Source organism: Spermophilus citellus, assembly GCF_964194105.1.
Source record: "Spermophilus citellus genome assembly, chromosome: 3".
NCBI lineage: Eukaryota > Metazoa > Chordata > Mammalia > Rodentia > Sciuridae > Spermophilus > Spermophilus citellus.
The window spans coordinates 90,422,473-90,449,362 of record NC_138184.1 but is presented as its reverse complement, the minus strand read 5'-3'; the positions used below and the strand labels follow the sequence as shown (position 1 = coordinate 90,449,362).

The 26,890-nt window shown below is 44.9% G+C and overlaps 1 protein-coding gene across 1 annotated transcript in view; it reads right to left on the bottom strand.

Annotated features, from left to right (window-relative positions):
• Window positions 1-280: 280 nt before the first annotated feature.
• The window catches only part of TCTN2 (tectonic family member 2), a 28,329-nt gene continuing 1,719 nt past the window's right edge, over window positions 281-26,890 (bottom strand). The window contains exons 4-18 of the mRNA XM_081288464.1: window positions 25,979-26,174; window positions 21,307-21,407; window positions 18,416-18,612; window positions 17,562-17,688; window positions 16,023-16,164; window positions 14,916-14,981; window positions 12,800-12,934; window positions 12,464-12,541; window positions 8,936-9,016; window positions 8,366-8,477; window positions 5,658-5,764; window positions 2,609-2,765; window positions 939-1,064; window positions 710-798; window positions 281-461 (exon numbers count right to left, since the gene is read on the bottom strand). Of these exons, the coding sequence (XP_081144590.1) occupies window positions 343-461; window positions 710-798; window positions 939-1,064; window positions 2,609-2,765; window positions 5,658-5,764; window positions 8,366-8,477; window positions 8,936-9,016; window positions 12,464-12,541; window positions 12,800-12,934; window positions 14,916-14,981; window positions 16,023-16,164; window positions 17,562-17,688; window positions 18,416-18,612; window positions 21,307-21,407; window positions 25,979-26,174 (1,833 nt within the window). The 3' untranslated portion in view covers window positions 281-342. The remainder of the gene's footprint in view (window positions 462-709; window positions 799-938; window positions 1,065-2,608; window positions 2,766-5,657; window positions 5,765-8,365; window positions 8,478-8,935; window positions 9,017-12,463; window positions 12,542-12,799; window positions 12,935-14,915; window positions 14,982-16,022; window positions 16,165-17,561; window positions 17,689-18,415; window positions 18,613-21,306; window positions 21,408-25,978; window positions 26,175-26,890) is intronic.

Here is a 26,890-nt window from a genome sequence, read left to right as displayed (position 1 = left end):
TAATCCTTTCTCTGAAATATGGGAAAGTAATCAAGACAAGTATATAAAAACTAAAGATTGACCCTGATACAAATAAATGCCCTACGACCTTGGTAATCATGATAAGCTAAATTCCTAACATTTATTCACAATCATGTACTATACTCAGGCCAGGCCAGCAATGGGAATGTTCATCCTGTATTGCTCTGAACACCTGGACAGCCACAGGAATGGATGAAATTCATAGAACACTTCACAAGAATTTTTTACAAAAATAAAAAACATTTATTAAAATGTTTGGGAGAGGGATACAGGACTGTCACAGTCACTGGAGCCCGGGCTACGGTTTTTAAAGGGACTTAGTCATGGTGGTCGAGTGCCCAGCTTTGCTGTTCTGATCCAGGGGTGGCTGAGGAACACAGCCAACAGGAGGAGGGACACCAACAGTAAGCCCTTGGCAATACACTGGGCATAAGGTTCCCCTGGAGGACAATGGAAAAAAAAAAAAAAAAGAAGTAATGTTAATTCTTAACTTTTTTGTAAATATTTAGGTAGAAGTAAGCTAAACCACTAATAGTGATATAATTTCTAAGCATATCAATAGCAATACATTGTTTCTTTTTAAACCTTCCTATATGTCTTAAGTTTTCTGTGACATTTACATGTAATTTTTAAATTTTAATTTATGTAACATAACTGATAATATTCGCAGAAATCTGTTTTACCTTACCTTGATAATGCTGGGTCAATGGATATAGAAGTTGTGGCCAACACACCGCATTTCTATTACAGTCGTACTCTGTAAAATTGATCTGAAATCTACAGAACATTTTAGACGGTTACAACAACAAATGCAAAGCATCAAAACTTGATTAAAGGAATAAAATTCCTATTTTCAAATACAAACTTCTCTGCCTCCTAATAATATTTAATATTAACTAGGTCAGCAAATGGATTACCTTGTCAGGGGTCGGGGTAACTGTGCAGGTATTTTAATAAACTGGACTGATGCACTGATAGGGAAAAAGTCAGCCTTATCTTCACAAGTAAGTCCACACTGGTACTGCCAGCTCACTGTGGAGAGCCTACGGGGAAAGACGTGCAGGGAACACAGCCATCATTCATCCAGGGCACTCAGAACACAGGGCATCTTGGTATTACATAAAATTTAAAATGCAGACACAAGACTGAGAAGAACACAGGGCCCTCACACACCTGCACCAGCTACAATCACCCACTGTGGCCAGGCTCTCCCTCGGGCCATCTCATACAGATGCTTTTAAAGGTAATTTGTTTCATCACCTGTTTCTCTCAATTAATGAGATAATAATAATCAGCAGCAGCTACCCATTCAGGGAGTGCGTTCCAGGCTCAAGCCCAGAGCTAAAGTGCTTAGACACAGCAGCTCATGGAACCCTCGACGCACTGTTACTGCGTGGGCTTGGTGGTTATGGTGGTTAGCCTCTGTTACTTCTGCCTACCAAGCATTGCTTCTCCTTTCTTCTGGTAACTGTGCCCCCATTTTGCCTTGAAGAACCACCATTGCCACACTCTCAAGTCTAGAGGACCAGAGGGCACCAGTCAGAACCTAGACCTGGACCCCCACCTGAGCCCACAGGTATCTATTGTCCCCGCCATAAGTGATTGGTCCAGAAAGGAGCAATGACTCAAAAGGAGCCAGCGAAAGTCTGCCCAGACCTTTCTAGAGAGCATCCTCTCCACTGGAGTTGCTAAACCGATGCGAGGAGGAACACCAGTGTTCATCTTCGCCATCTCTGTTCCCTTTTTGTTTCTTTGCGGTACTAAGGATGGAACCCAAGGCCTTACATGTGCTAGGCGAGGGCTCTACCATTGAGCGGCACTCTAGCTCTATCTTTTCATCACTTGAGGATGGCTTCCTTGAGAATGAAGCCAACCAGAGGGGAAGGGATCCATGAGACGAAGATCCTAGACCACACGGGAGCCATGAACCACAAACTAGCTGTGTGCAGACTTTTCCAATACGCACCCTATTTCGCTTAAAGAGACCATGTCATTTAAAACTGAGAGGGACCTAGTACTCAAAGGTAGTATCACCATGTTATAGATGAGAAAAATATAGGTCAGGAGACACAAAGTAGTTGCCCAAGGTCACACACACAGCTCATAAGTGAGAGAGCCGTGTCTGTGGCCTAAGTCCCCACCCAAGCAGTGTTCTCCATTAGCATGCCAGTCACACTCATGGACTGTAGAATGTTATGAGCACTAAGGAGCCCCGGTTCACCTTGAACTCCCTGGACAACCTTGCAGAACCTCTCATACCCAGCTCTATAAATTCTTGTGAGGACAAGTTTCCATTATAAACACAGTTCATACACATTCCATCTCTACATACAATCATATTGCTAATAACTGAAATTTATAAATAAGTGGACTCTTTTTTTTAATAGTTGTCAATGGACTTCTATTTTATGTATTTATATGAGGTGCTGAGATCCAACCAGTGCCTCACACATGCTAGGCAAGCTCTCCACCACTGAGCTGCAGCCCCAGCCCACAAGTGGATTCTAACTTAGCATTTCCCTACTCCTTGGCATGCCCTCCACCAGACCAACTCTCTAAAGTACACTTATCCAAGAGGGGGTCGGACCTCGTCTGGATGCCAAGTATCTGCTGCTGAGCCACCCCTTCCACCGCGCCAGCGTCAGAGATGAGGATGCAGATGTGGAGCTGAGCAGGAACATCCGGGCAGGTGCCCAACGCGTTGCTAAAAAACGGGCCCATGTGGGCATCAGGAGCATCTACACCTACAGAAACAGTGAGCTAGGTATTTTTGAAGGAATTTAATATCAGGTTTCTGGCAATATGATATCAAAAAATCGGAAATAATATTAGGAATCACACTTATGAGGCTTTAATGTCTAATAGGCTCAGGTTGTGGCTCCACAAAATACACAGGCCCTTAAAGCTACAAACAGATGCTAATTAACCAGAGTTGTGTTGAAAATGTCTGGTAAACCAGTCACAGACCCACAGAGCAAAGCCCTTCATCATTCTGTTCCCAGCTCCCCACGGAAATCAACCCCATCTTGTAATAGAAACATATAAAACTGCAGTTAAAGGCCACAGAGTTGTTTCAGGGACCCATGTTCCTAGTAAAAGCTACATATGACATTTAAAATTCATTCTAACAACTGTAGCCAGATGAAAACCAAATTTCCTAGGCTGTTGCCAGCAAGGCAGTTTAACTAGAAGAGAATTAAATTGAATGAGAAATTAATTTTCCTTCATCTTGAAGACCAGCACTGGGAAAACCAGCAATGAGAAGGGTGGGGGTCTCCTGGCAACCTGGAGGGGCTTCTTTGCTCCTTCAGAGATCCCGAAGGTCGCTCACACTGTTCGAATGTCAGATTTCCTCCTCCTTGACACATGTGTCCCCATCACTTCTCTTCTGCTTATTAACCAGGATTAGAGTTGCTTTGGGCTTAGATATGAAACAGAAGATAACCCTTCCTCCCTGAAGGAAACTAAATGTCATCACCTCTCTGATGCAGCACCCAACCAATCTGGCTGCCCGGACCTTTTACTCCCCGGGTGCTGGGACTGACTGCTGCCCACCATCCCTCAGGGTCATTCCCCAGCCCATCTTACTGGCCTGAATCCCGAGCCCAGGCTTAGAAAAGCCCAATCTCTGGGCCTAGTGCATCAGACACAGACTGGATGAGCAGGTGGGAGTATGAGACCCCACAGGACCCCTCCCCCCAGTTGTAAAACAGGCACTTCAAGCTAACAAAGATATTATATGATCCCAGGCATCCAGAGGGGACCAAGGAAGGTCATAAACATGACCTTCATATCAGCGAGGGGTGGGGACAGTGCAGGGACCACACACTGGATGGCCCCTGGTGTGAATTCCAGTCTGCTGGGCCAAAGTGACTTTGGAGGGTGCACGGAAAGTGAAAGAGCAGTATCCAGAGAGCTGCCCCCACTGGCGGAAGGGGAGGGACCATGGAGGCAGGCGCTATAGCTTCAATGAGCTCTCTGCAGCCCAAAAGTCAATGCCCAGCGGGAGCAGAAGCTGCTTCCTGTTCAGTTCACATCCAAGGCTCCCCTAAAAACTGGTCAGATGTTGCCTGGGGTGCCACTGAGACCAGCGGGGACCCCGGACTTTGTTCTAACTCGCCGAGGCTCACTTGTCAGAGGGCTTAGGGTTCATCACAGGAAACCCCATGAGCTAGACCCCAATGACTCAATGGATATGTGGGGTTTGGAGGTGGACTCAGGCCTGTGGGGACCAACTAAGTTCACCTCACCTCCACTCCCCTGCACACAGCACCTCCCCTTCTTGTTCCACTCCCACCCCCAATCCAACCCTGCAGATGCCTCTGGCCAAGATGCTGGGCTCTCAAACCTCACCTGGCCTCCAGGAGCCCTGTCACCCCATCACACCTCCACTTCCTGCCCTGCTTTTTCACAGCGCTGTTATCATCACACACCACATGATGCACCCACGCCCAGGAAAGGCGTGCACTCCAGGGTCACTCACAGGGCCATGCGATCACCACTACATTCAGGACGCTTCTGATCTGTCTTGTCTGGGACAGGGTGGGTTTGGGTGGTGGGATTGAACCCCAGTCTCATTCATGTTATTCTACTACTGAGCTATTCTACCACTGATATAGCCCACTCCCCAGATGCAGTTTTAGAATATCCCCCACAAAGAATCCTATTCCCATGACAACTGCTCCACCTTTCCTCCCAAGTCCTGGCTCCCACCAATACATTTTCTGTTTTACACACTTGCCTATTCTGAATATCACGCATGATGGACTCACACAGGATGTGGTCTTTCTTTTTTGGAAGGAGGGTACTGGGGATTGAAGCCAGGGGTTCTTAACCACTGAGCTACATCCCCAGCCCTTTTTATATTTTTTATTTTGAGACAGATGTTACTAATAGGGCCTTGCTAAGTTGCTGAGCTGGCCTCAAACTTGCAATCCTCCTATCTCAGCCTCCTGAGCCACTGGGATTATGGCATGCACCACCACACCTGGAAGATGCAGTCTTTTGTGGCTGGGCTTATTTCACTTAGCACAATGTTTTCAATCACTTTATTTTAATTTAGAAAGTTGTTTTTATAAACTACAAATGCAATTCTCAAATGCCCGTATTCCTGGCAACTAAAAGTGGAAATGCAAACCAAAGTGCTCTGAGAATCTTCCAGCTTAGTTCAGGCTTTCGTTTACAAAGATCACGAGTTCATAAAATCATGGAGCAGCCGGCCACAGTGACATACACCTATAATCCCAGCAGATTGGGAGGCTGAGGCAGGAGGATCACAAGTTCAAAGACAGCCTCAGTAAAAGTAAGGTGCTAAGCAACTCAGTGAGACCCTGTCTCTAAATAAGATACAAAATAGGGCTGGGATGTGGCTCAGTGGTTGAGTGCCCTGGAGTTCAATCCCTGGTACCAAAAAGAGGAAAAAAAAAATAGTGGAGCAATTGGAACTTCATATGAATTTCCTCTTTAAAAAAAAAAAAAAAAGAACCATGAATAAGAGGTGAAAAACATGAAGAGCTCCCTGCCTGGAGAGTAACTAGTTAAGCTAGCAAAGAAAAGTGACCTACCACATCAGACTCTAATGCTACAACTGCTTAGCAACCAAATTACACATCTATCTGTATGTGGCTCCGACTTACGTATTATTTCCAGCCAGCCGTCACTCAGATTGCCGTAATTGGAGTTGCCTCTCATGGCCACATGAGTCGCCTGTATTAACGAATCAAATCTTTCAACAACATTCTGCCTGCAAAAGAGTAAGACATTTCTCAGCCACAGCACGGCCTGTCCTGAGGTCCTTCCCAGGATTGTCTAGGCACACTTGTCGGTGCCCAGAAAAAAATCTGCTGAGGAAATGATATTAAAATCTGATTAGGATACAGAGCAGCACACTGTATTAAATATGTAAGGTCTAGTCTATGCGGGTTTGATTATAGAAACTAGTAAAAGTACTAAGAAAAAAAAAATCTGGGAGTCCCCGTTCCTCCTTGATGGCCTCCCCAGGATGGACGGTGCAGAGAGGAAACACATACAAAAGCAATTTCTTACTTTGGGCTTAAAATGTTAGTATCTTATGTTATAAAACATGGTTTGCAGCTGGGTGCAGTGGTACATGCCTGTAATCCCAGTGGCTCAGGAGGTTGAGGCAGGAGGATCACACATTCAAAGCCAGCCTCAGCAACTTTGTGAGGCTACAAGCAACTCAGTGAGACCCTGTCTCAAAATAAAACAAAAAAAGGGCTAGGGATGTGGGCCAGTGGTTAAGAGTCCTTGGGTTCAACCCCTGATGGGGTGGCGGGGGGAAGAAGGCATTCAGACAAAGCCATCATGAAACACCACCTCAAATACACTAGGATTTTTTGTTTTGTTTGGGGTTTGTGGTGCTGGGGATTGAACCCAGGGATGCATGCACACCCTCTACCACTGAGCTCTACCCCAGCTCCTGAAAAACTGCTTTCCTTATTTTCCTTATTTATTTTACAATACATGCAGTTGCATGTATGCTAAGCAAGCACTCAAAAACTGAGCTGCAGGGGCTGGGGATATAGCTCAGTTGCTAGAGTGCTTGCCTGGCATGCACAAGGCCCTGGGTTCAATCCCCAGCATCACCAAAAAAAAAAAAAAAATGAGTTGTGGCTCAGTGGCAGAGCGCTTGTCTGGCCCGTGTGAGCACTGGGTTTAATCCTCAGACCACATAAAATTCATAAATACATACATAAATAAATGCATTTTTAAAAAACGAGCTGAATCCCAGCCAGGACAGTTATTTTTTTGAACAGGGAAAACAGGATGTGTTGCTGAGGAGGTGGGAAAACTCAAAGTCTCTTACACTGCTGGTGGGAATATCAAACTGTGCAGCCACTATAGAAAACAGCTTGGCAGTTCCTCAAAAAACTCAAAAGAGACTCACCATACAACTCAGCACTTCTACTCTGGGGTATGTACTCAGAGAACTGAAAGCATGTTCCAACAGAACTTGTACATGACTGTGCACAGCAACACTACTCACCAGCGCCAATCAATTCACCAGCAGAACAACCATCAGTGGATGAATGGACCAACAAGCTGTGGTCCCCACACACAGTGGGATGTGACTCAGCCATGAAGGCAGCGAGATTCTGACACACACCTCACATGGTGAACTGAAAACAGTATGCCACGTGGGACAAGCCAGGCACTGAGAGTCACGGACTGTATGTTTCCACTGATATGAAAGGGTACAGAGCAGAACACTATTGCTGGTGGCTGGGGTGAGCAGGAGATGAGGAGGACGATGTCACCAGCACAGGGTTCCCTTCTTGGTGATGAAAATGTTTTGGGACTAGACAGAGGTGTTGACTGCATACCCACAGGAATGCACAAATGCCATCAAACTTTACTTTACAATGATTAGAGAATGTTATCTCAATTTTTTAAAAAGGAATGCTGGGCAAGGTGGTACATACCTGTAATCCCATTTACTTCAGGGAATGAGGCAGGAGGATCCTAAGTTCCAGCCTGGACAACTTAATGAGACCCATCTCAAAATAAAATGTTTTTTAAACAGGGCCAGGGGTGGGGCTGGGGTTGTGGCTCAGTGGGAGGGCGCTTGCCTAACATGTATGAGGCACTGGGTTCGATTCTCAGCACCATATACAAATAAATAAAATAAAGGTCCATCAACAACTAAAAAATATTTTTTAAAAAAAAGGGCCAGGGGTGTGGCTCAGTGGTAGAGTGCTGCCTGGCATGCACGAGGCCCTGGGTTCAACCCCACAATGTATATTCAGATGCATAAATACACTTTCCAGATGCTACCTGCACATTGGAGTTCCAGGTACCAGGGCTTAGCCATTCTTCAATCACACCAATTACACCTGTTCCTGGCCTCCTTAGATGTCTCAGAGTATAAAGTTCAAACAACCTAAACAAACTTCAGCAGAGAACGTGGGGTTCATTGCTTAAACATGGAAGAAGTGGCTTTCATCCAGAGAAAGAAGAGAAAGATCTATTTTCCTTTATGAGGTTGTGTGAACCAACTCTAGCACAAGTGAGTAATCATTCATTTTCTCCCTATCACCTTTACCCAAGTTTCAATTCATTCTAATTTTTCATATCTGCTTTTAGTGGTAGTGAATTATTTGTTTATGTAGTAAATTAATTTTATTAAGCAAATCATTCAAAACTGTGGATAAATTTTTTTTTAAATTTTAAATATTTATTTTTTTAGTTATTGGCGGACACAACATCTTTGTTGGTATGTGGTACTGAGGATCGAACCCGGGCCGCACGCATGCCAGGCGAGCGCGTTACCGCTTGAGCCACATCCCCAGCCCCAACTGTGGATAAATTTGTCAGTAAAACTCACCTGAACTGAGTACAGTTTTCATTAATTCCAACTTCCAAGAGGCACCCAGAGAGTACATTTTCTCCAAATAAAATGGGTTTGAAAGTTGCTGATGTGCACAAACCCCTTCCAGCTATAAAAGAAAAAGAGTATCTTCTGTTTTTGCCAAATAAAAGTATAGATCTACTTCAAAGTTTTTCCTGAAGAACAGTAAATAGAAATAAAGTTTCCAGTTTCACAAACTGAGATTATTGTTACTTTGATCCCTTCAAAGACAAACAAAGGTGCCTTTCTGTATCAGAATTCCTAGTCAGGGCAGGGTTCCCTCTGAACATGAGCCAGGTGCCTGGGCAGGCAGGTGTGGGCAACCAGCAGGGAGCAGAGACCAGCCAGGGTGCCAGGAGGCTGTTCTCAGCTCTCCAGGCAGCACCTCCCGGGCTTCAGGAGACAGCGGTGGACAAAGTTAAAAACAGCCTCCCCCTCTTCCCCACTACAGAAGGCAATTTGGCCTGACTAGATTCAAAATATGAAAATGGACATCATCGAGCTCTAGTTTACCAGGAAGCTAATCATAATGGCCATGCAAGTTACCTGGCTGCCAAAGGTGTAAAGTGGTAACGTTGTTCATCCCGTCAGCATGAAGGGCTCGGACAGGCTTGCCAAGGTGGTAACCTAGACAAACACATGCATGGGACTGAGCACCTTTCCTCCTGAAGTTATTCTCAGCAAATAATGGAGGAGAGAATCACAGTGAAAGAAAATATGGAGGGAGAGCTTTCTTAAAAATACCCTGAGGGGCGGCTGGGGCTGGGGCTCAGTGGCAGAGCCCTGGCCCTGCACGCCTGCAGTACTGGGTTCCATCCTCAGCACCATGTAAAAATAAATTAATTAATTAAATTTGGTTTAAAAACAAAATACCCTGAGAGAAGGTAATCCACTTCATTGGGGTTTTGGGGTTTGGTTTTTTTTTTTTTTTTAAACAGACATAGACATTCATGTGGTATTTAAAAATACATTTTAGGAATAAAATCTGAAAAGTCAAAAGTAGGCCTGAGTCAGTCCTGCCTCCTTCACACAGCAACTGAGCAGGCATCAATGACCACATGCCGTGGGGAGCACCCATCACAGCAGCTGGTGACAGAAACCCAAACCAGAGCATCTACCATTCAGCCCCAAGGTCTGGCTCAGCCCCTCTTCCATCCACCTCCTGCAAACCCGACTTCAGACTCCCACTTTTACTATGAAAATGCTCCCCCGCATAGAAACGTTGACCCACAAACTTGTGTGTGTGTGTGTGTGTGTCTGTGGTACTGGGGATTGAACCGGGGGCTCTCTACCACTGGGCTCCATCCCCAACTCTTTTTTCCCACACTTGTTTAACTGAGGCATTACAATTGTACATCATGGTAGGATTTATTGTTACATCTCCATACATGCACACAATAGAACAATATAATTTGGCCAATATCATTTCCCATCCCTAGCACTTTTTTTTTTTTTTTTTTTTTTTTTGAGACAGGGCCTTGCTAAATTGCTGAAGCTGGCCTCAAACTTGAGATCCTCCTGCTTTAGCTCTCTAGTTGGTGGGATTATAGGAGAGAGCTACCACGCCGGGCAGAACCACAAACTTATCATAATAGCATGAACACTAATGTAACAACCACCTAAAATCAACAACTTAGTATTTAGCCATAAATATAAATATCAGATAAGCATATAAATATATATACATATATATGTATGTCTACACACACACACTTTTCAGGACCATTTGAAAATAAGCTATAGACATCACAACACTTCATTTTTTTTTTTAATTTTTCCTTGTAGACGGACACAATATCTTTATTTATTTATGTGGTGCTGAGGATCAAATCCAATGCTCATACATGTGAGGCAAGTACTCACTCTATCACTGAGCCACAACCCCAGCCCCCTCAATTGTCTTTTTTTTTTTTTTAAATATTTTTAGTTGTAGATGGACATAATTTTGTTTTAGGTTTTTTGTTTTTTTTTTTTTTAATGTGGTGCTAGGGATCAAACCCAGTGCCTTACACATACTAGGCATCCACTCTACCACTGAGCCCCAGCCCCGGCCCACAATACTTCATTTCTACTCCTTTTTTTTTTTTTTTGGTAATGCTGAGGATGGAACCCAGGGCCTTGTGCTTACGAGGCAAGCACTCTACCAGTTGAGCTGTGTCCCCAGCCCACAATACTCCATTTCTAACCTCTGTCATATCTCCTAAAATTAAGGATATTCCCCTATATCATGACAGCACAAATATTTCTTCTAAGAAAATAATAACTCTTCAAGGTAATATCATATCTCATTTATATTTGAATAATGGTTGAATAATATATTTAAATAATAATATATTTGAATAGTAATAATAATTAGGAATAAAATCTGAAAAGTCAAAAGGGACATATTTCCTTGTATGTCCCTCTCTAATCAGATCCGACTGAGACCCAGCCATTGCTCCTGTTTCCCACTTTCTTTCCCTGCCCCTGAACCCTATCTGCCCATTGGCTGCTGATCAGCCCCCACTGTGTGCACTTACACTCCTTTCTGCCACCACAGCTTCTGCCCAGGTTATTTCTCTTCCTAACACAAACAACCTGCTTTTCTTTTTTTTTTTTCTGCACTAGGGATTGAACCCAGGGACGCTTCACCACTGAACCACGTCCCCAGGACTTTTTATCTTTTATTTTGAGTCAAGTCTTGCTGAGTTGCCCCTGCCTCAGCCTCCCCAGCTGGGAGTACTGGCATGCCCACAGCGCCTGGCTCTCACTGCCTGCTTTTAGGGGCCAGGGGGTTATGTCTCCTCTGCAGGCCCCAGGAGGGAAACCCACCAAGGGCAGGGGCTCCAACAGGCTCACTGCCTGACCACCAGCATGTGACAGAGCTCCTCAGTGAGGGACTGTGTGGCTCAGTGGGCAGCTCCCTACTTGGTGACAGTTCCAGGGCACTTGTCCCTAAGCACGGCACTTGTCTGTCAGTCACCTCAGCGTTTTCACTGTCTTTTCTCATAATGTGATGCTCTTTCCAAGTAAGATGGTAAGTCCTTGGAGACATGGCTCATAGTATGCAGTGCTCCTAAGCCCAAGTCCAACTCACAGCGGTCCCCTGGGCTGCTGAGATCCCCTCTCCCCAGCTCACCCTTATGACCAGACCTTTAATATGTTCCACATAGTCTGACAGCATTTCTCAGAAATCCTATGAAAACACTTAAATTCCAGAAGGCAGCTTTCAAAGTCAACAATAAACCCCCAAACTCCACAATAATAGGTTTTTAAAAAAATAACATCCATACACATGTCAGGCATCATGGTCAGTACACACTGAAGAAGTCAGTACCCTGGGGAGGGCCAGGCAAGAGAAAAAGTGACAGGAGAGCAAAAGGGTGCTCTTCCAGATAATAGTGGCTAGGATAAGGCCAGGAGGCGGAGCAGGCTGGGGCGGGCTCGGGGGCAGAGCGCTGGCCCAGCATGCATGCGGAGGCCCTGGTTTCCATCCCCAGTCCCTGAAGGCTGAAGGAGGAGGATAATAAGTTTAAGGGCACCCCCAACAACTTAGAGAGACCCTGTCTCAAAACTCAAAGGACTAGGGACATAGCTCAGTGGTAGAGCACCACTAGGATCAATGCCCAGTATAAACAAACAAACAAAAAAACTAATTTTGCCAATGATTTAACTGCAGTATGCCTATTTTAAAAGATTAGTAACTTGGGCTGGGGATGTGGCTCAAGCAGTAGCATGCTTGCGGCCCGGGTTCAATCCTCAGCACCACATACAAACAAAGATGTTGTGTCCGCCGAAAACTGAAAAATAAATATTAAAAAAAAAATTCTCTCTCTCTCTTTAAAAAAAAAAATCAGTAACTAAAGAGAAAGAATTTGTACTTTCATTACTTGTCACTAAGTAGGACATTTCCTGTAAAAAAAAAAAAAAAAAAGATGCTATTAGAAAAAAGTATACAATGTCACAAAAATGAATAAAGAAGCAGGTCAGCAAAGCAAAGTGGGGAGTGCCCATGACCTCGGGTTGGGCTGGTATGGCTGAGCTGCAGACTGCTTGTAGACAGTGACGGACAGACGGCACAGGCGGTCACCTCACCTGGGTTTCCAGACATCTCCTCTTCATTACCACTGCTGTGGCTTAAAAACTTCACAGTAAATCTCTGAGTTATTACTCCTAGAAATAAACCCAAACAAAGACATATTGTGCATCACTCGCTGGGAAAAAAGCTGTCCCCATGTGTTACTTTCTTTAAAAATTGCAATTTGGTGTGCAAATGAATACTGTCTCTGTGACTAACTCACAGACACAGATAAGAAAAAAAATCTGACTTCATTTTATGGTTATAAATATAAGGATCAGAAAGGAGGGAGGGAAAGAAGGAAGGAAGGAAATTGGGCTTTAAATTTAAAGCATTCTCACTACCTCAGTTACCTTTCTGGAGGGCACTGACTTCTGCCCTGATAATCTTGACATTTATCTCACTGATTGTGTTATTATTCCATCTGAAAATATAATGCTCTTCCACATTCACATATCTGGAGGCTGATCCGTGGCCTAAAAGTACTTCTGCAAATACAAGAACACTCCATGACTAAGGACCCACCACTGGTGTCTCTCTGCCTGGGTGACTGTTCCCAGAGTATCCCACCCTGCCGCCGCCTCCAGCTCCAGGGAACCTGCCCTCGTCCCTGAGTCGGTGCCAGCAGCCCCCTCTTGTTCACATTACCCTGAAGGACATCGTCACTTCCCTTTTATTCCCGAGTTCCCAGTGTAGTAGGGACAAACAAGGCAAGGCACCGAAGACAGCAGGAAACAGTTATATTTGGCTACAGCCAGGCTCAGAGGGAACAGCTTTTGCTGTAATCAATCAATCCCCTGAACCCTGAGTTCAGGGAGTTTCAGAGTTTTATACCCAGCGTGTAAGGGGAGGGGCTCAGAAGTTCACAGTCTGCAGAAGTTCACATAAAAGCAGCTTTTTCTTTCACTGTTCTGGGCAAGTTAACTCTTCAAGGACAACACCTGAGAAGGGAAGAGCTTCTTCTCCCCTTTCCTCCCTCCCCCTGCCAGCTGTTACCATGGGCCCATTTGTAACTTATCTTAAAAATGCAGACATCTCTGTGAAGCCCAGCTCAAGGCCAGAGGCCTTGTTTGCACATTTTTTCAAAGTACTATACTGGATACATTTGTGATAACTAGTAAGGGGGTGTCTAGCACCTGGAGTGCTGGTACCTTCTCCGCCAGTGCCCAAGTAAACAGGGCAACACGAAAATAGGAAGTTTATCTATACTGGACTCTTTCTCAGAGACTCTTTTGCTGACAATCCTAAAATCAGCCAAGGTGAAGAGGGCTTTTCTGTGGATAAAGGGGGTGCCCACTTCACCAGCACTTGTCTCAGCATGACATAGAGCAGGCATTTGGTGAAATATTTGTAAAGTGAAAGATTCATAAGTGGGGCCTGCCACCTAGCTGCCTACTACATTGAAGGAACTTGATGAAGTAATGAATGAACTGGAGAAGTACAACGCACCATAAAGGAACACAAATACTATCTCTCATTAGGAACAAAGTCCTGTCAGCCACAGTGGTGTGCACCTGTAATCCCAGTGAGCCAGGAGGCTAAGGCTGAAGGATCGCAAGTTTGAGGCCAGCATCAGCAACTTAGCAAGACTCTGTCTCAAAGTAAAATTTCAAAGAGTGCTCTTGGGTTAAATTCCCAATATCCCCCTGCTACACACACACACACACACACACACACACACACACACGAAACGTCCTGATAATATCAGCCATACTTTATATAATTTACTTGGCTGCATCACAATTAAAAGCAAAACATGAGGGTCTGGGGTTGTGGCTCAGCGGTAGAGCACTCGCCTAGCACATGCAGGGCGCTGGGTTCAAGCCTCAGCACCACATTAAAAAAACAAAAAGGTATTATGTCCAACTACAACTAAAAAACAAAAAATATTTTAAAAATCAAAACATGAAAATATGGTATCCGAAAGAATTTTGTTTGTTTGGTTTTAGTTTTTGGGGGGATACTGGGATTGAACTCAGGGGCACTCAACCACTGAGCCACATCCCCAGCCCTATTTTGTATTTTATTTAGAGACAGGGTCTCACTAAGTTACTTAGCACCTCACTTTTGCTGAGGCTGGCTTTGAACTTTGATCCTCCTGCCTCAGCCTCCTGAGCCACTGGAATTACAGGCGTGCACTACCACACCTGGCTTCTAAAGAGTTTTTTAATGACCTGACAAACATCTAAGAAAAGTCTCTAGGAACCTGAGAACTAGAAGGGACCCCAAAACTCATCCAATCCAGGCCTGGTGAGGTGGGGGTTGAGGGTGCTGCCTTGTGGTCACAAGAGAGTACACAGCAAGGTGGAACAAGGAACAAACAAACTACTCTTGGGATGTCTTCCTGACTCCAGTAAGCCCCCCAAAATTCTTAATAAAAATGTATTTTACTCTGGAGCTGTATAACACTCATAAAAATGACATTTATATTTCTGCAGAAATGACATAAAAGTCTAACAGTGAGAATACCTGTATTGGTGATGAATTTGTCGAGGTCACCTGCTTCCTCATAGGTCACCGTTGGTGTAACTATGCCTGAAAAAATACATAAATCAGCTTCCCCAAGACTGCACTGTCCAGGTGATCTCATCTACTCACCCCAAGGAAAGGTGGCCAGGCAAACACGGAAGCTATGCCTGCCCTGGGAGCCGGCCACAGCCACCCTCCAGCATCAGCAGACGCAGGTCACCTCAGCAAGCAGCAAGGACCAAGAGGATCCCAGAAGCCAGAAACAGTACCAGGTGCCACTCCCATCAGGGCCAAGGCGGTGGGCTACCAGTGGGGTGTGAGAGACTGCAGCACTTGGGAGAGCAGTTGGTGGTCCCACAGCATCACAGTCCCACGTGATGTGGCGGTCCCACTCCTAGGCATGTGCCCAAGGAAAATGAAAACGCTCGTGCAAAAACCTGCGCACAGGTGTTCACACCAGCACTGTTCACAGTACCCAACAGGTGGCCCAGTCGGACCATCCATCAGCCAACGAATGGAGAAGCAGAACACGGTACATCTAAGCAACAGATGCGACCCAGCCACCAACAGGAAGGAAGCTGACACGTGAAAACGCACTCAGTGAACGAGCCAGACATGGAAACCACACACCGCAGGGTTCCACTTGTACTTAATGTACAGGTAAATCCACAGACAGAGAGAATAGGTGGGGCTGCAGGGGCCGGAGGGAGGGGGCAGGGAGCAAGTGCGAATGGGCACAGGAGTTCTGGCAGGTGATGCGAAAGTTTAGAAATACACAGAGGTGGGAATGCACTAAATGACATTGAATTACATTATGTCATGGAAAATTTCCTTCAATTAAAAAAGAAGGACCCGGGGCTGGGTTGTGACTCATTGGTAGAGCACTTGCCTGGCATGAGGCCCTGGATTCAATCCCCAGCAAAATAAATAAATAAATAAATAAATAACGTGTACTAGGCTGACCTACAGAACTGAACTTTTTCCAAAGAAAACACCATCCTCAATTGCCAGTTGAAATTTTAAGTTGATCCAGTAGAAGTGACTTATAATTTCACAAGGTTATACTTTAACACTGGGGTCTCTTCTTTCTCCAGACACATGACATACCTCCCATGGTGCTGCTCTTTATCTTCGAGTTGATAATGCCATCTCGTTCTTGGTACACTTCCAAATTAGTAGTGCATTTATCATCAAAATTCCGAAGGAATGCTACAGGGGCATCCCGAAGACACTGCCCAGCCAGGGACACCTGAGGGTAAGGACACACCCAGCAGATTTGTGATCCTTCTTCTAATCATAAAAACCAGATCAGCATCTCTTAAAATTGGTCCTTCTGTCAACTGCCCCTGTCCATGGTCTGGTTTCAACAGTGGCTAGTCTGCTGAACTGACCAGTTTTTGCACAACCTGGAATAACAGGTCAAGGAGTCACACCAGCATTATTTAATAAAATTGAGTGAGATCCTTTGCCCCACTCTGTTGACTTTTTGTAAATTTAAAAAATATTTTTAGGGGCTGGGGATGTTGCTCAAGAGGTAGCGCGCTCGCCTGGCATGTGTGCGGCCCGGGTTCGATTCTCAGCACCACATACAAACAAACATGTTGTGTCCGCCAATAACTAAAAAAAATAAATATTAAAATTCTCTCTCTCTCTTTCTCTCCCTCTCTCACTCTCTCTTTAAAAAAAAAATAAATAAAAAATAAAAAAATAAAAAAAAATAAAATAAAAAATATTTTTAGTTGTAGATGGACACAATACCTTTATTTTGTTTTTGTTTATTTTTATGTGTTGCTGAGGATCAAACCCAGGGCCTCACATGTGCTAGGCAAGTGCTCTGCCACTGAGCCCCAGCCCAGCCCCGCTCTTGACTTATGCAAAAACATAATATTCAACTTCATTTCCCTTCCTCTTCATAACTACGTGGCGGGGGTGGGGGGTGCTCCACACATGCTATGCACCAGCTCTACACTGAGCTCCAGCCCCCAGATTTTCTTAATGCCTAAAAACGGACTCATATGGAGAGTAAAGAGAAATGGTTTTATATCCCATGTTTTCTTCTCACAGATGTATTTTCCTAATAATGTTAAACTCAAAAAAATAAAGATTCCATTTAAAACTTTATAACCCTAAAATATTTCTCAAAATTCTACATGATATATTAGCCAGGTACACACCTACAATGGGGGCTGAGGAAGGAGGACTGCAAGTTCAAGGCCAACCTCAGCAACTTAGAAAGACCCTAAGCAACTTAGTGAGACCCTGTCTCAACAAAAAATGGGGGAGTTGGCTAGGGATGTGGCTTATTGGTAAAGTGCCCCTGGGTTCAATCCCTGGTACAAAAAAAAGTAAAATGACATATTTATGGCTTACTAGAAATTGGCTATCAAACTAACAAAAGTAAACAATAATCATTATTTCCAAGGAAATTTATCAAAAATATTTTTTACTTGATAGTTCATTCTGAGATTTAGCAAAGCTAGTGCTTAATAGTGAGTTTTTTAAAAGTCCATAGACCATCCATAGTAAAATCCCTGGTAAATCCACAGGAGAAGAGTAATGTGGGGAGAGATTTTCAAGAGCAATGAGTTCAATCAACAGTAGGACAGGGAAAACAAGCGCCTGGCATGTCCAAGCTCAAGTCGTTACCTGCGGAACAGTAAAATACCCCTTGTTGACGGTCAGGACGGGATCTCCTTGTTTATAGCCGAAGTCTGGAAAGCCCTGTGGCTCAGCATGCAGATGCGCTTCAAAGGTAGGGTGGTGCCCAGGGGAACTGCAAGCCACAGCAGAGACTATCAGTGACACATCAGCTGTCACCCACTGAAACACAAGTCTTCCTTCAAGTTTTCCTTTACTTTTTTTTTTTTTTAATATTTATTTATTTTTCTAGTTTTCAGCGGACACAACATCTTTGTTTGTATGTGGTGCTGAGGATTGAACCCGGGCCGCACGAATGCCAGGCAAGTGCGCCACCACTTGAGCCACATCCCCAGCCCCTTCCTTTACTTTTTAATTATAAAAATCATAGTTGTAAATTGTCAATAATACAGATCTATAAAACACAGAGTGTAGAGGGCCCCTGTAGGGCCGGGCGTGGCAGTACACACCTCCACTCCCAGATTCTCAGGAGGCTGAGGCAGAAGGATCAGATTCAAGGCCTGCCTGGGTAACTTAGCAAGATTCTGTCTCTAAAAATATAAAGAGGGCTGGGATGTGGCTCAGGGGTGGAGCACCCCAGGTTCAGTCCCCAACACTGCAAAGAAAAACTCCCCCGTGGGCCCGCTGGCCCTTCTACCTAGAAAGTCACCGACTGTACGCTGGGTCAACTGGCTTATGCTCAGTCTTCCAAACACTTAACAAAAGCAACTTCACTAACTGATGTCTAGAATTAAATCACTTCGGGTGCTAAGAAAAGTGTGATCCCAGCTACAAGGCCTGCTGGAGGTGGCTCTGTGGCCCTGGGAGATGAGGCCTCTCCCAGGCACAGCTCTGGTACTTACATGGCACCATGATAGAAGTGACCGAGGAAGGGTGAGTTGGCCAGAGGTGACTGCACGCACAGGAAGGGGAACCAGTCGGGGACCTGGCCAGGCTTCCCAACAGCACACAGCTGATCAAATGGAGGATTGACGTCTCCTCCAAAAACACCAGTGAAGCAGGACAGTCTGAACAGGTCTCTGGCCTCTGCCGAGCACTCCTTGAAAGCAAGAGGGCCTGTCAGTCATGGTCCTCAGCAAGCAGATGACACTAACTCAGGCCAGCAAGATACAACCAAATAGGTGAGAAGCAAACAGAGTGCCATCTCCTCTGACAGTGCTTGGTGCCCATAAGAAGTAAAATTTCCAAAATTTCCTTAGTCAACTCCCTCACGAGGCTCCATGTCAGGAACTTCAAGCCTTCAGGGGAACTAACTGCAGCTCTACTAGGCACGTAAGAAGTGGCCACCGAAAGCAAGAAGAGACAGCAGAGGACAGGTGGGGATATGACAGAGCAAACCCCTCTTCTAACCTTTGTCACTGTTCAAACCCTGACATTCAGAGGTAGGGCATGCGGTCCACACCCACAAGCCTCAAGTGCTGCCCACTGTGTCCTCACACGACCCCATCAGTGACATCAAGAATCACTTATCCACAGGCTCATTCTGCAGCTATGTCCTTCCTGTCTTACAAAGCATGGAGGGAGCTGTCCTGAAGCCCGAGCTACTGCAGTAGTCATTTTTTTTTACTCTTTAATTATAAAAAGTTAGGCTGTGGTTGGGGCTCAGTGGGAGAGCCCCTGCCTCACTCGCGTGAGGTCGGGTTCAACCCCCAGCACCCTCCCCTGCCAAGGAAAAATGTAACTGAGCTATTGTTTCAAACATGAATAGTTCAAATCAAAAACTGCATAGAAAACATGGTAGGTTGTGGTCCAGAACAGACAGCACACCACGTTGGTGCCATGGTGTATGACTGCAAACATGGCATCTAGGGGACATGAACTCCGGTCACCTGCCGCTCGAGAAGCTTCTGTCAGAGACACCCTCATGCACCACGGGGTCCTGGACATTGCCCACTCATTTTGTAGCCATCTTAGTTTGGGTAAGTACTCTTTGACATTGGCACTACACAGGGCCTAACAGTGATGATGCGGAGTCATCCCTGGGGCTAGGTGACATGTGGCTATATGCACTCTACAGACTGACTACGTAGGCTAAAGACACCCGAAAAACAACAGGAGCAGAAAGTTCCTTCTGACCTGGGTGCAAAAGATGAAATTCCCTCAGAAATGCTCCTTTCTCTTCCTCTTTTTTGGTGGGGGGCAGCTCAGGCCCGCCAGGCCCACCCACTTGGCTGAGGTGCCCGCCACAGGCAACATCTCGTCCTCAAGGTGACAGCGCTGAGGCTGAAGAGTTCTCACACATAAGCCCTGCGACACTAACCCCCTTCCTCCTCACCCCCCTCTAGCTGACCACACAGCAAAAGCAACGCCTGCACCACTTCCTTACCTCCTCGTTCCCTACAGGGCACCCACACCAGGAGACACCTGCACTCAGTAAGTGTGCACACTCCTCCAGGCCACCCACCCATCAGCTCACTCCTCAGACCAGGGGCCGCTGACAAAATGGAGATGGAGCTTTGCCCCTGGTGCTAGAAATAGGGAATAGTAACAGGAGAAAGGGAAAGAATATCACCCTGACATTTTTAGCGACACCGGAACCAGATTTATGATGTGCTTTTATTTTTTAATATAATGGTTGTCATAGGTCTAATTACAAGAATTATAACATCACTAGGTGCAGTGGTGCACTCCTGAAATCCCAGCTACCCAGGAGACTGAGGGAGGAGGATCCAAGTTCAAGGCCAGCCTTAAAAAGGGATGGGGACGTGGCTCACAGTAAGAGCATCCCTGGGTTCAATCTCCAAAAGTAAAGGACTTTTTGTGGGGAACTAGTGAATCTGAACAAACTCCCCCAAAGAAGATACAAATATATCAAATAAGCACAAAAAATCTGACCATCATCACCTGTCACTAGAGAAACACAAATCAAAATCAGAAAAGCTGCTCCATACATACTAGGAGGGCTACCATCAAAAGACAGATAATAACAAATGCTGGTGACAATACAGAAAAACTGCAGCCCACACACTTTGCACCAGGAATGCAAAATAGTGTGATTGCTTTGGCAGAATTTGGAAAACAGCTTCTCAAAATCGCTCCTGATGACCCGGCAATTCCAAACCCAAAAGGATGGAAACACCCCTGGGCCGACACCTCACACACACTGCTCACAGCAGCCATCCATCACGGCCAAAGAATGAAAGGAACGACATGTCCTGCCACTGACATGCCCTGCCACTGATGAAGGGGTGCAAGACACGTGGTGCGCCTGCGCAATGGAGGTGATTCAGCGTGACAATGAGGCTCCAGCACAGGCCACACAGGACAGTCTAGAAAACCACACTAAGTGAGAGGCGGGGCTCAGCACGCTGCAGCGTGGGATTCCGCTTACAGGCAACACGCAGAACAGGCAGATGCACGGTGTCCTGGGATGAGGACTGGGATCATAAATAGACCCAGGTCTCTTGAGGTGACAGAGGTGTTCACAAGTCAGATGTGGTGATGGTCGCACAACTCTGAACATTTACTGACAATCACTACACCAATGTGCTTTCTTTTTTTGTATTTTCTTAAAGGATCCTAAAACCACCCTCTCACTGTAATCGCTGCAACCACGACTTCCTCCAGGGATACATTTTTTTCCTCCATAAACTCAACTGACAAAACTAGACAAGAAAACACACAATTTGAAAGCAATTTGCAAATGAGATGTCATCTCAACTCTGAAAGACTGTCTATTAAAAAGCCAAAAATGGGACCTGCCGCTCTCAGGCAGCAGTCAGAGAGAACATACCTGGTCACAGCAGCAGCGAACATCACAGGCACCAGCCGTTAAATTGCAAGGACAAGGACCAAGGGGCTGATACACCTGGTTAGGAATAACAGTCATGTTCTCTGAAAAGCACAGACAACAGAAAGATCAGCTGTAATACAATCTGACAAAGCTCTGTCACATTTGTGACACTCAAAAAAAAAAAGCAGAATCATTATTTTCTAAACCACCATCACCTGACATTGCCCCATAAGGACCCTTGAAACGGGCAATGTAACAAACATATCTGAAGCTGTGTCTGCTGCACCAGCAAAAGCCACATAGAGAACACACCAATTACAGTGAACCAAAGAAGTACAGTTGATCTCGAAGGAATCACATCAGTTAAAAATTACTAATTAAGATAAATGTAAAAAGAAAAAAGACTGTAGAAGAAATACATAAGTTGTAAACAGAAATTATTGCCTAATGGTAGAATTAAGGGCAATTTTAAATTTTTTCCTCTAATTTTGCAGGTTCTAAAATTTAAAATATACATTGTTTTTACATTTTTTTTAAAGAGAGAGTGAGAGAGGAGATTGAGAGAGAGAGAGAGAATTTTTAATATTTATTTTTTAGTTCTCGGCGGACACAACATCTTTGTTAGTATGTGGTGCTGAGGATCGAACCCGGGTCGCACGCATGCCAGGCGAGCGCGCTACCGCTTGAGCCACATCCCCAGCCCATTTTTATATTTAAAAGAGAAGCATTGGGCTGGGGTTGTGGCTCAGTGGTAGAGCACTTGCCTAGCACATGTGAGGCCCTGGGTTCAATCCTCAGCATCACATAAAAATAAATGAATAAAATAAAGTTATAAAAAAAAATAATAAAAGAGGGCTGGGGATGTGGCTCAAGCTATTCCCCTTCTTGGTCTATTCCCTAAAGACCTAATAAGAGCATGCTACAGGGACACTGCTACATCGATGTTCATAGCAGCACAATTCACGATAGCAAGATTGTGGAACCATCCGCCGAGAACTAAAAAATAAATATTAAAAATTCTCTCTCTCTCTCTCTCTCTCACTCTCTCTCCTCTCTCACTCTCTCTTTAAAAAAAAAAAAAAAAAAGATTGTGGAACCAACCTAGATGACCTTCAATAGATGAATGGATAAAAAAAATGTGGCATTTATACACAATGGAGTATTACTCTGCATTAAAAAATGACAAAATCATAGAATTTGGAGGGAAATGGATGGCATTAGAGCAGATTATGCTAAGTGAAGCTAGCCAATCCTTAAAAAACAAATGCCAAATGACTTCTTTGATATAAGGGGAGTAACCAAGGACAGGGTAAGGACGAAGAACTTGAGAAGAAGATCAACATTAAACAGGGATGAGAGGTGGGAGGGAAAGGGAGAGAGAAGGGAAATTGCATGGAAATGGAAGGTGATCCTCAGGGTTATACAAAATTACATATAAGAGGAAATGAGGGGTAAGAGAAGAATAATACAAGTGGAAGAAATGATTTACAGTCGAGGGGGTAGAGAGAGAAGAGGGGAGGGGAGGGGAGGGGAGGGGGGATAGTAGAGAATAGGATAGACAGCAGAATACATCAGACACTAGAATGGCAATATGTAAATCAATGGAAGTGTAACTGATGTGATACAGCAATCTGTATACAGGGTAAAAATGGGAGTTCATAACCCACTTGAATCAAACTGTGAAATATGAACTATGTAATGTTTTGAACGACCAACAATAAAAAAAAATAATAATAAAAGAGAAGTATTGTGTTTAAAATCCCTATGGACTTAACGGTCAATTTTTGAAAAATATGTTAAAAAGCAAAAATAAAAGTTGATATAATAATCTGATATATAGATATAAAATAACTGTTACCCTAAGACTAATGAATAAAATGTTACAAAAATTTTTAAAAAATGAACATAATCACAGGTTTTATTTTTCAATATACTGAACAATTCTATTCAAAATACAGCTGATATTAAGCACAAACACAGTGACATTCAGGCAGCTTATCTGGAATGCATCTAGATCATGTTTAATAGGCTACACGCTCAGCCTCGAGTGACTAGCACATCTGAGTCAGATCTGCACATCTCGGCTCTGGTTCAGCATGGGGGAAGAACCCGGAGGCAATTATGGCTTGTGACAAACTCCTACTGCCCATTCTAAGTACCTGCCCCCACATGGCTAGGACATCCCCTTAATAGACCTCTCCTGTCCATTCTCCACCCAGTTGTAGAGATATTTTTTTAAAAAATGTAAGTGAAAGCTGGGCCCAGTAGTGCACGCTTGCAATCCCAGTGGCTGGGGAAGCTAAAACAGGAGGATCCTGAGTTCAAAGCCAGCCTCAGGGGGCTGGGGTTGTGGCTCAGCGGTAGAGCGCTCGCCTAGCATGGGCAAGGCCCTGGTTCAATCCCCAGCACCACATAAAAATAAATAAAGATACTGTGTCCAACTATAACTAAAAAAATAAATATTAAAAAAAAAAGCCAGCCTCAGCAACATAGCAAGACGCTAAGCAACTCAGTGAAACCCTGTCTCTAAATAAAATACAAAAAAGGGCTGGGGATGTGGCTCAGTGGTTGAGTGGCTCTGGGTTTAATCTTTGGTATAAAACAAAAAATGTAAGTTAGGCCACACCACTCTTGTGCTAAAGCCCCCAACAACCTTACCCTACCTGCAGTGCCCAGGATCTGCCCAGCCTCCTAGCCTCTGCAGGCTGCCTCTCTCCCCTGGAAGCCCCTCCTGAGGTCCCTGTTGTACAGTTGAAAGGGTACACCACCACCCCCAGAGGCCTGGCAGAGCCTCCCAGGGTCTCCCTTCGCCCCAGCAGGGGTCCCATTCTCAGCAAGGGTCCCTCATGTCCATTGTCCACTTATCTGTCAGGCTGGTAGAGATGAGAAGGAGATGGGCTGCCCCCTCCTGTCTACTGAGCAACCCCAGCCCAAGCAAGCTGCTACCCAGGGGCAACAGTTTTACTGAGGTGGAGTTGTCACTTCAGAGGTCTGGGTGTGTTCACAGTCACATTAGGACACGTCCACTAACTCAGGAGGAAGCCTGCACCCTTCCATCCCCTCCCACCCTCTGCACCCACCGCTAGCCGACCAGACACCGGGCTCCCCTGCACACTTCCCCATAGATGGCTTCTTCACTTACCATAAGGTTTGGGAGGGGGGTTTCTTTATAGCTTTATTTTATTTATCTTTATGTGGTGCCGAACCCAGGGCCTCACACGTGCTAGGCAAGCGCTCAACCCCTGAGCCACAGCCCAGCCCCTGGCATGAGGTTTCAAGGATCATGAGTTAACAGGGCTTTTAAATTGATGACCAGGATGAATTTCAGCAGGGGCTCAGGTTCATTTCCTCCATGCTGACACCAGTCCAGGCTCGCTGGGCAGTGACCAGCAGTCAGGGAGCACCAGCAGTGCCCGGGAGGCAAGCGGAAGTGACCTCAGCTGGAACAAAAATCTCTTCACAACAGCCCAATGGTGGGAAGCGCCAAATGCCTACCAACAGGTCAGTGGACAGGAAGACTGGAACACACCCACACAGTGGACACCACTTGGCCAAGGGAGGCAGTGAAGCACTGACAGATGCTACGTCATGGACCAACCTTAAAATAAGGTGCTGATGAAAAGGGCCAGACATAGGTCACAAGCCGCTGTGCAGCTCCTTTATATGAAATGTCCCAAACAGGCATCTCCAGAGAGAGAAGGCAGCAGCCTGTGGCTGACGGGTGGGGCCAGGGAAGGAACAGGAGAAGCTGCAGACAGGTAAGGGGTCTCACTCTGGAGTGACAAGAATGTTCTGGAACTAGGAGCCATGGGTTGCACACCAATCCACTAATGCCACCAAACCCTTCCTTATTTTGTGCCTTGTGAACTCCACCTCAATCCTTCTTTTTAAGTAGAAGAGTGCTGGCCAAACTCAGCACATAAGAAACAAAACGCTCAGTAACTCCTGCTGTGAGGAAAGATCCTACCATGTTCCTGCACTCTCCCCCCCCCCCCCCCCCCCGCCCACCGCCCCAGCAGGTGTTTATCCCAGGACTAAAAACCACAGGAAAACAAGGCTGTACTCCTGCTCCTTCACCCTTCACAGGAATCCATTCTAAAAATCTCCATTTTCAGGATATAATATTAGAAGAATTAAAGTTGGAGAAGTCAATCATATAACATGTGTTCTGCTGGATGACTGGGGCCAGCCCACGCCAGCACCACAGCACCACATCGGCCTACTGAACTTTGGGTCTTATCTGTGGTAAAGATGACATTTTTTGGATATCAGTACAGGGAAACATGTTTCACTTTCTCTCAAGAAGGATTTGAAGTGTTTTACAAAAGATACAAACAGTAAATCAAGGAAAACCTTAATTAAATAAAACAGTACAAAGCAAAAACTTTTAAAACAAGAAAACAACGACAAAAAAGAATACATTTAGGATGACAAGACAGACTCAAGAATAAAGTCAAGGGGGCTGGGGCTGGGGCTGGGGCTCAGTGGCAGAGCACTTGCCTAGCACATGTGAAGCACCATGCAAAAATAAACAAATAAAATAAAGGTATCATGTCCATCTACAACTAAAAATAGAATAAAGTCAAGCCCACTTTTAAATTGCATGTCATAAACTTATAACCAAACAAGTAATGTCTGACAAAAATGTTTGGACATCAAAGACTGTACTTGCCTGATGCACCCTGAGTCAGAGAAGAGTTGGCATAAATTTCCACCTGAATGAGGAGATGTGCTAAGCAGGATGAATTGTGAGATGCTGAAACCAGAAGAGTCTGGACAATACAAGGGGACTCAGAGAAGGACTCTGTCTCATTGGAGGAACACTGCTCCAGGCCCCTCTTCAGCCTCACTGTCACCTCCAACACGTTCTGAAAGGAAAACACTGCTGTACTTAGTGAACTCAAAACAACATCTGTGATCCTAAGAACACAGAATGGAAAGCACATTAAAGCACACATTAGCCTCGGTGATTTTTGCAAAAGAAGAACCATATTCAAAGATGACAGAATTCTCAATTCCACCCCTAAACCTGTCTAAACCAATCGAAATATGTAAGCTCTGATTCTGAATTTTTAGCAAACAACTTTTGAATACTTACAGAAAGCTAAACAGAGGTCTGATAAGTTAGTTCAATTTATCTAGACCCTTCTTAAATGTATTTATTCTCTCACTATTGAAAGATGAAATACCAAAAAGTCAATGAAAATGATCCCCACTTTCTCTCAGAATGGCTCTGGACACGCAAACATCTATTCCTAAGGTACAAGCAGTCTGTCTTTCTTGTCCATTTATCTTGAAAGGGTAAAGTTTCTAAGCTGCAAAGCCTGAGTTAAAATGTAAAGGACCAGGCATTGTAAAGCTGCTTCTAAACTGCAAAGTCTGGGTTAAAAAGTAAAGGACTAGGTATTGTAAAGTTTCTGAACTACACACAGAACCTGAAATTCCTAAGGCAGTTAAGACAATGCCCTACTGGCCATTTAGTTGTTTAATAACTTAGGGCCCTGTGTAGCGCGGCACGTAGGCATCCAGGCCCCAAAACCAATCAGTTTTAATGTGTACCCCGCTTAGAAGTGACCAATCACCC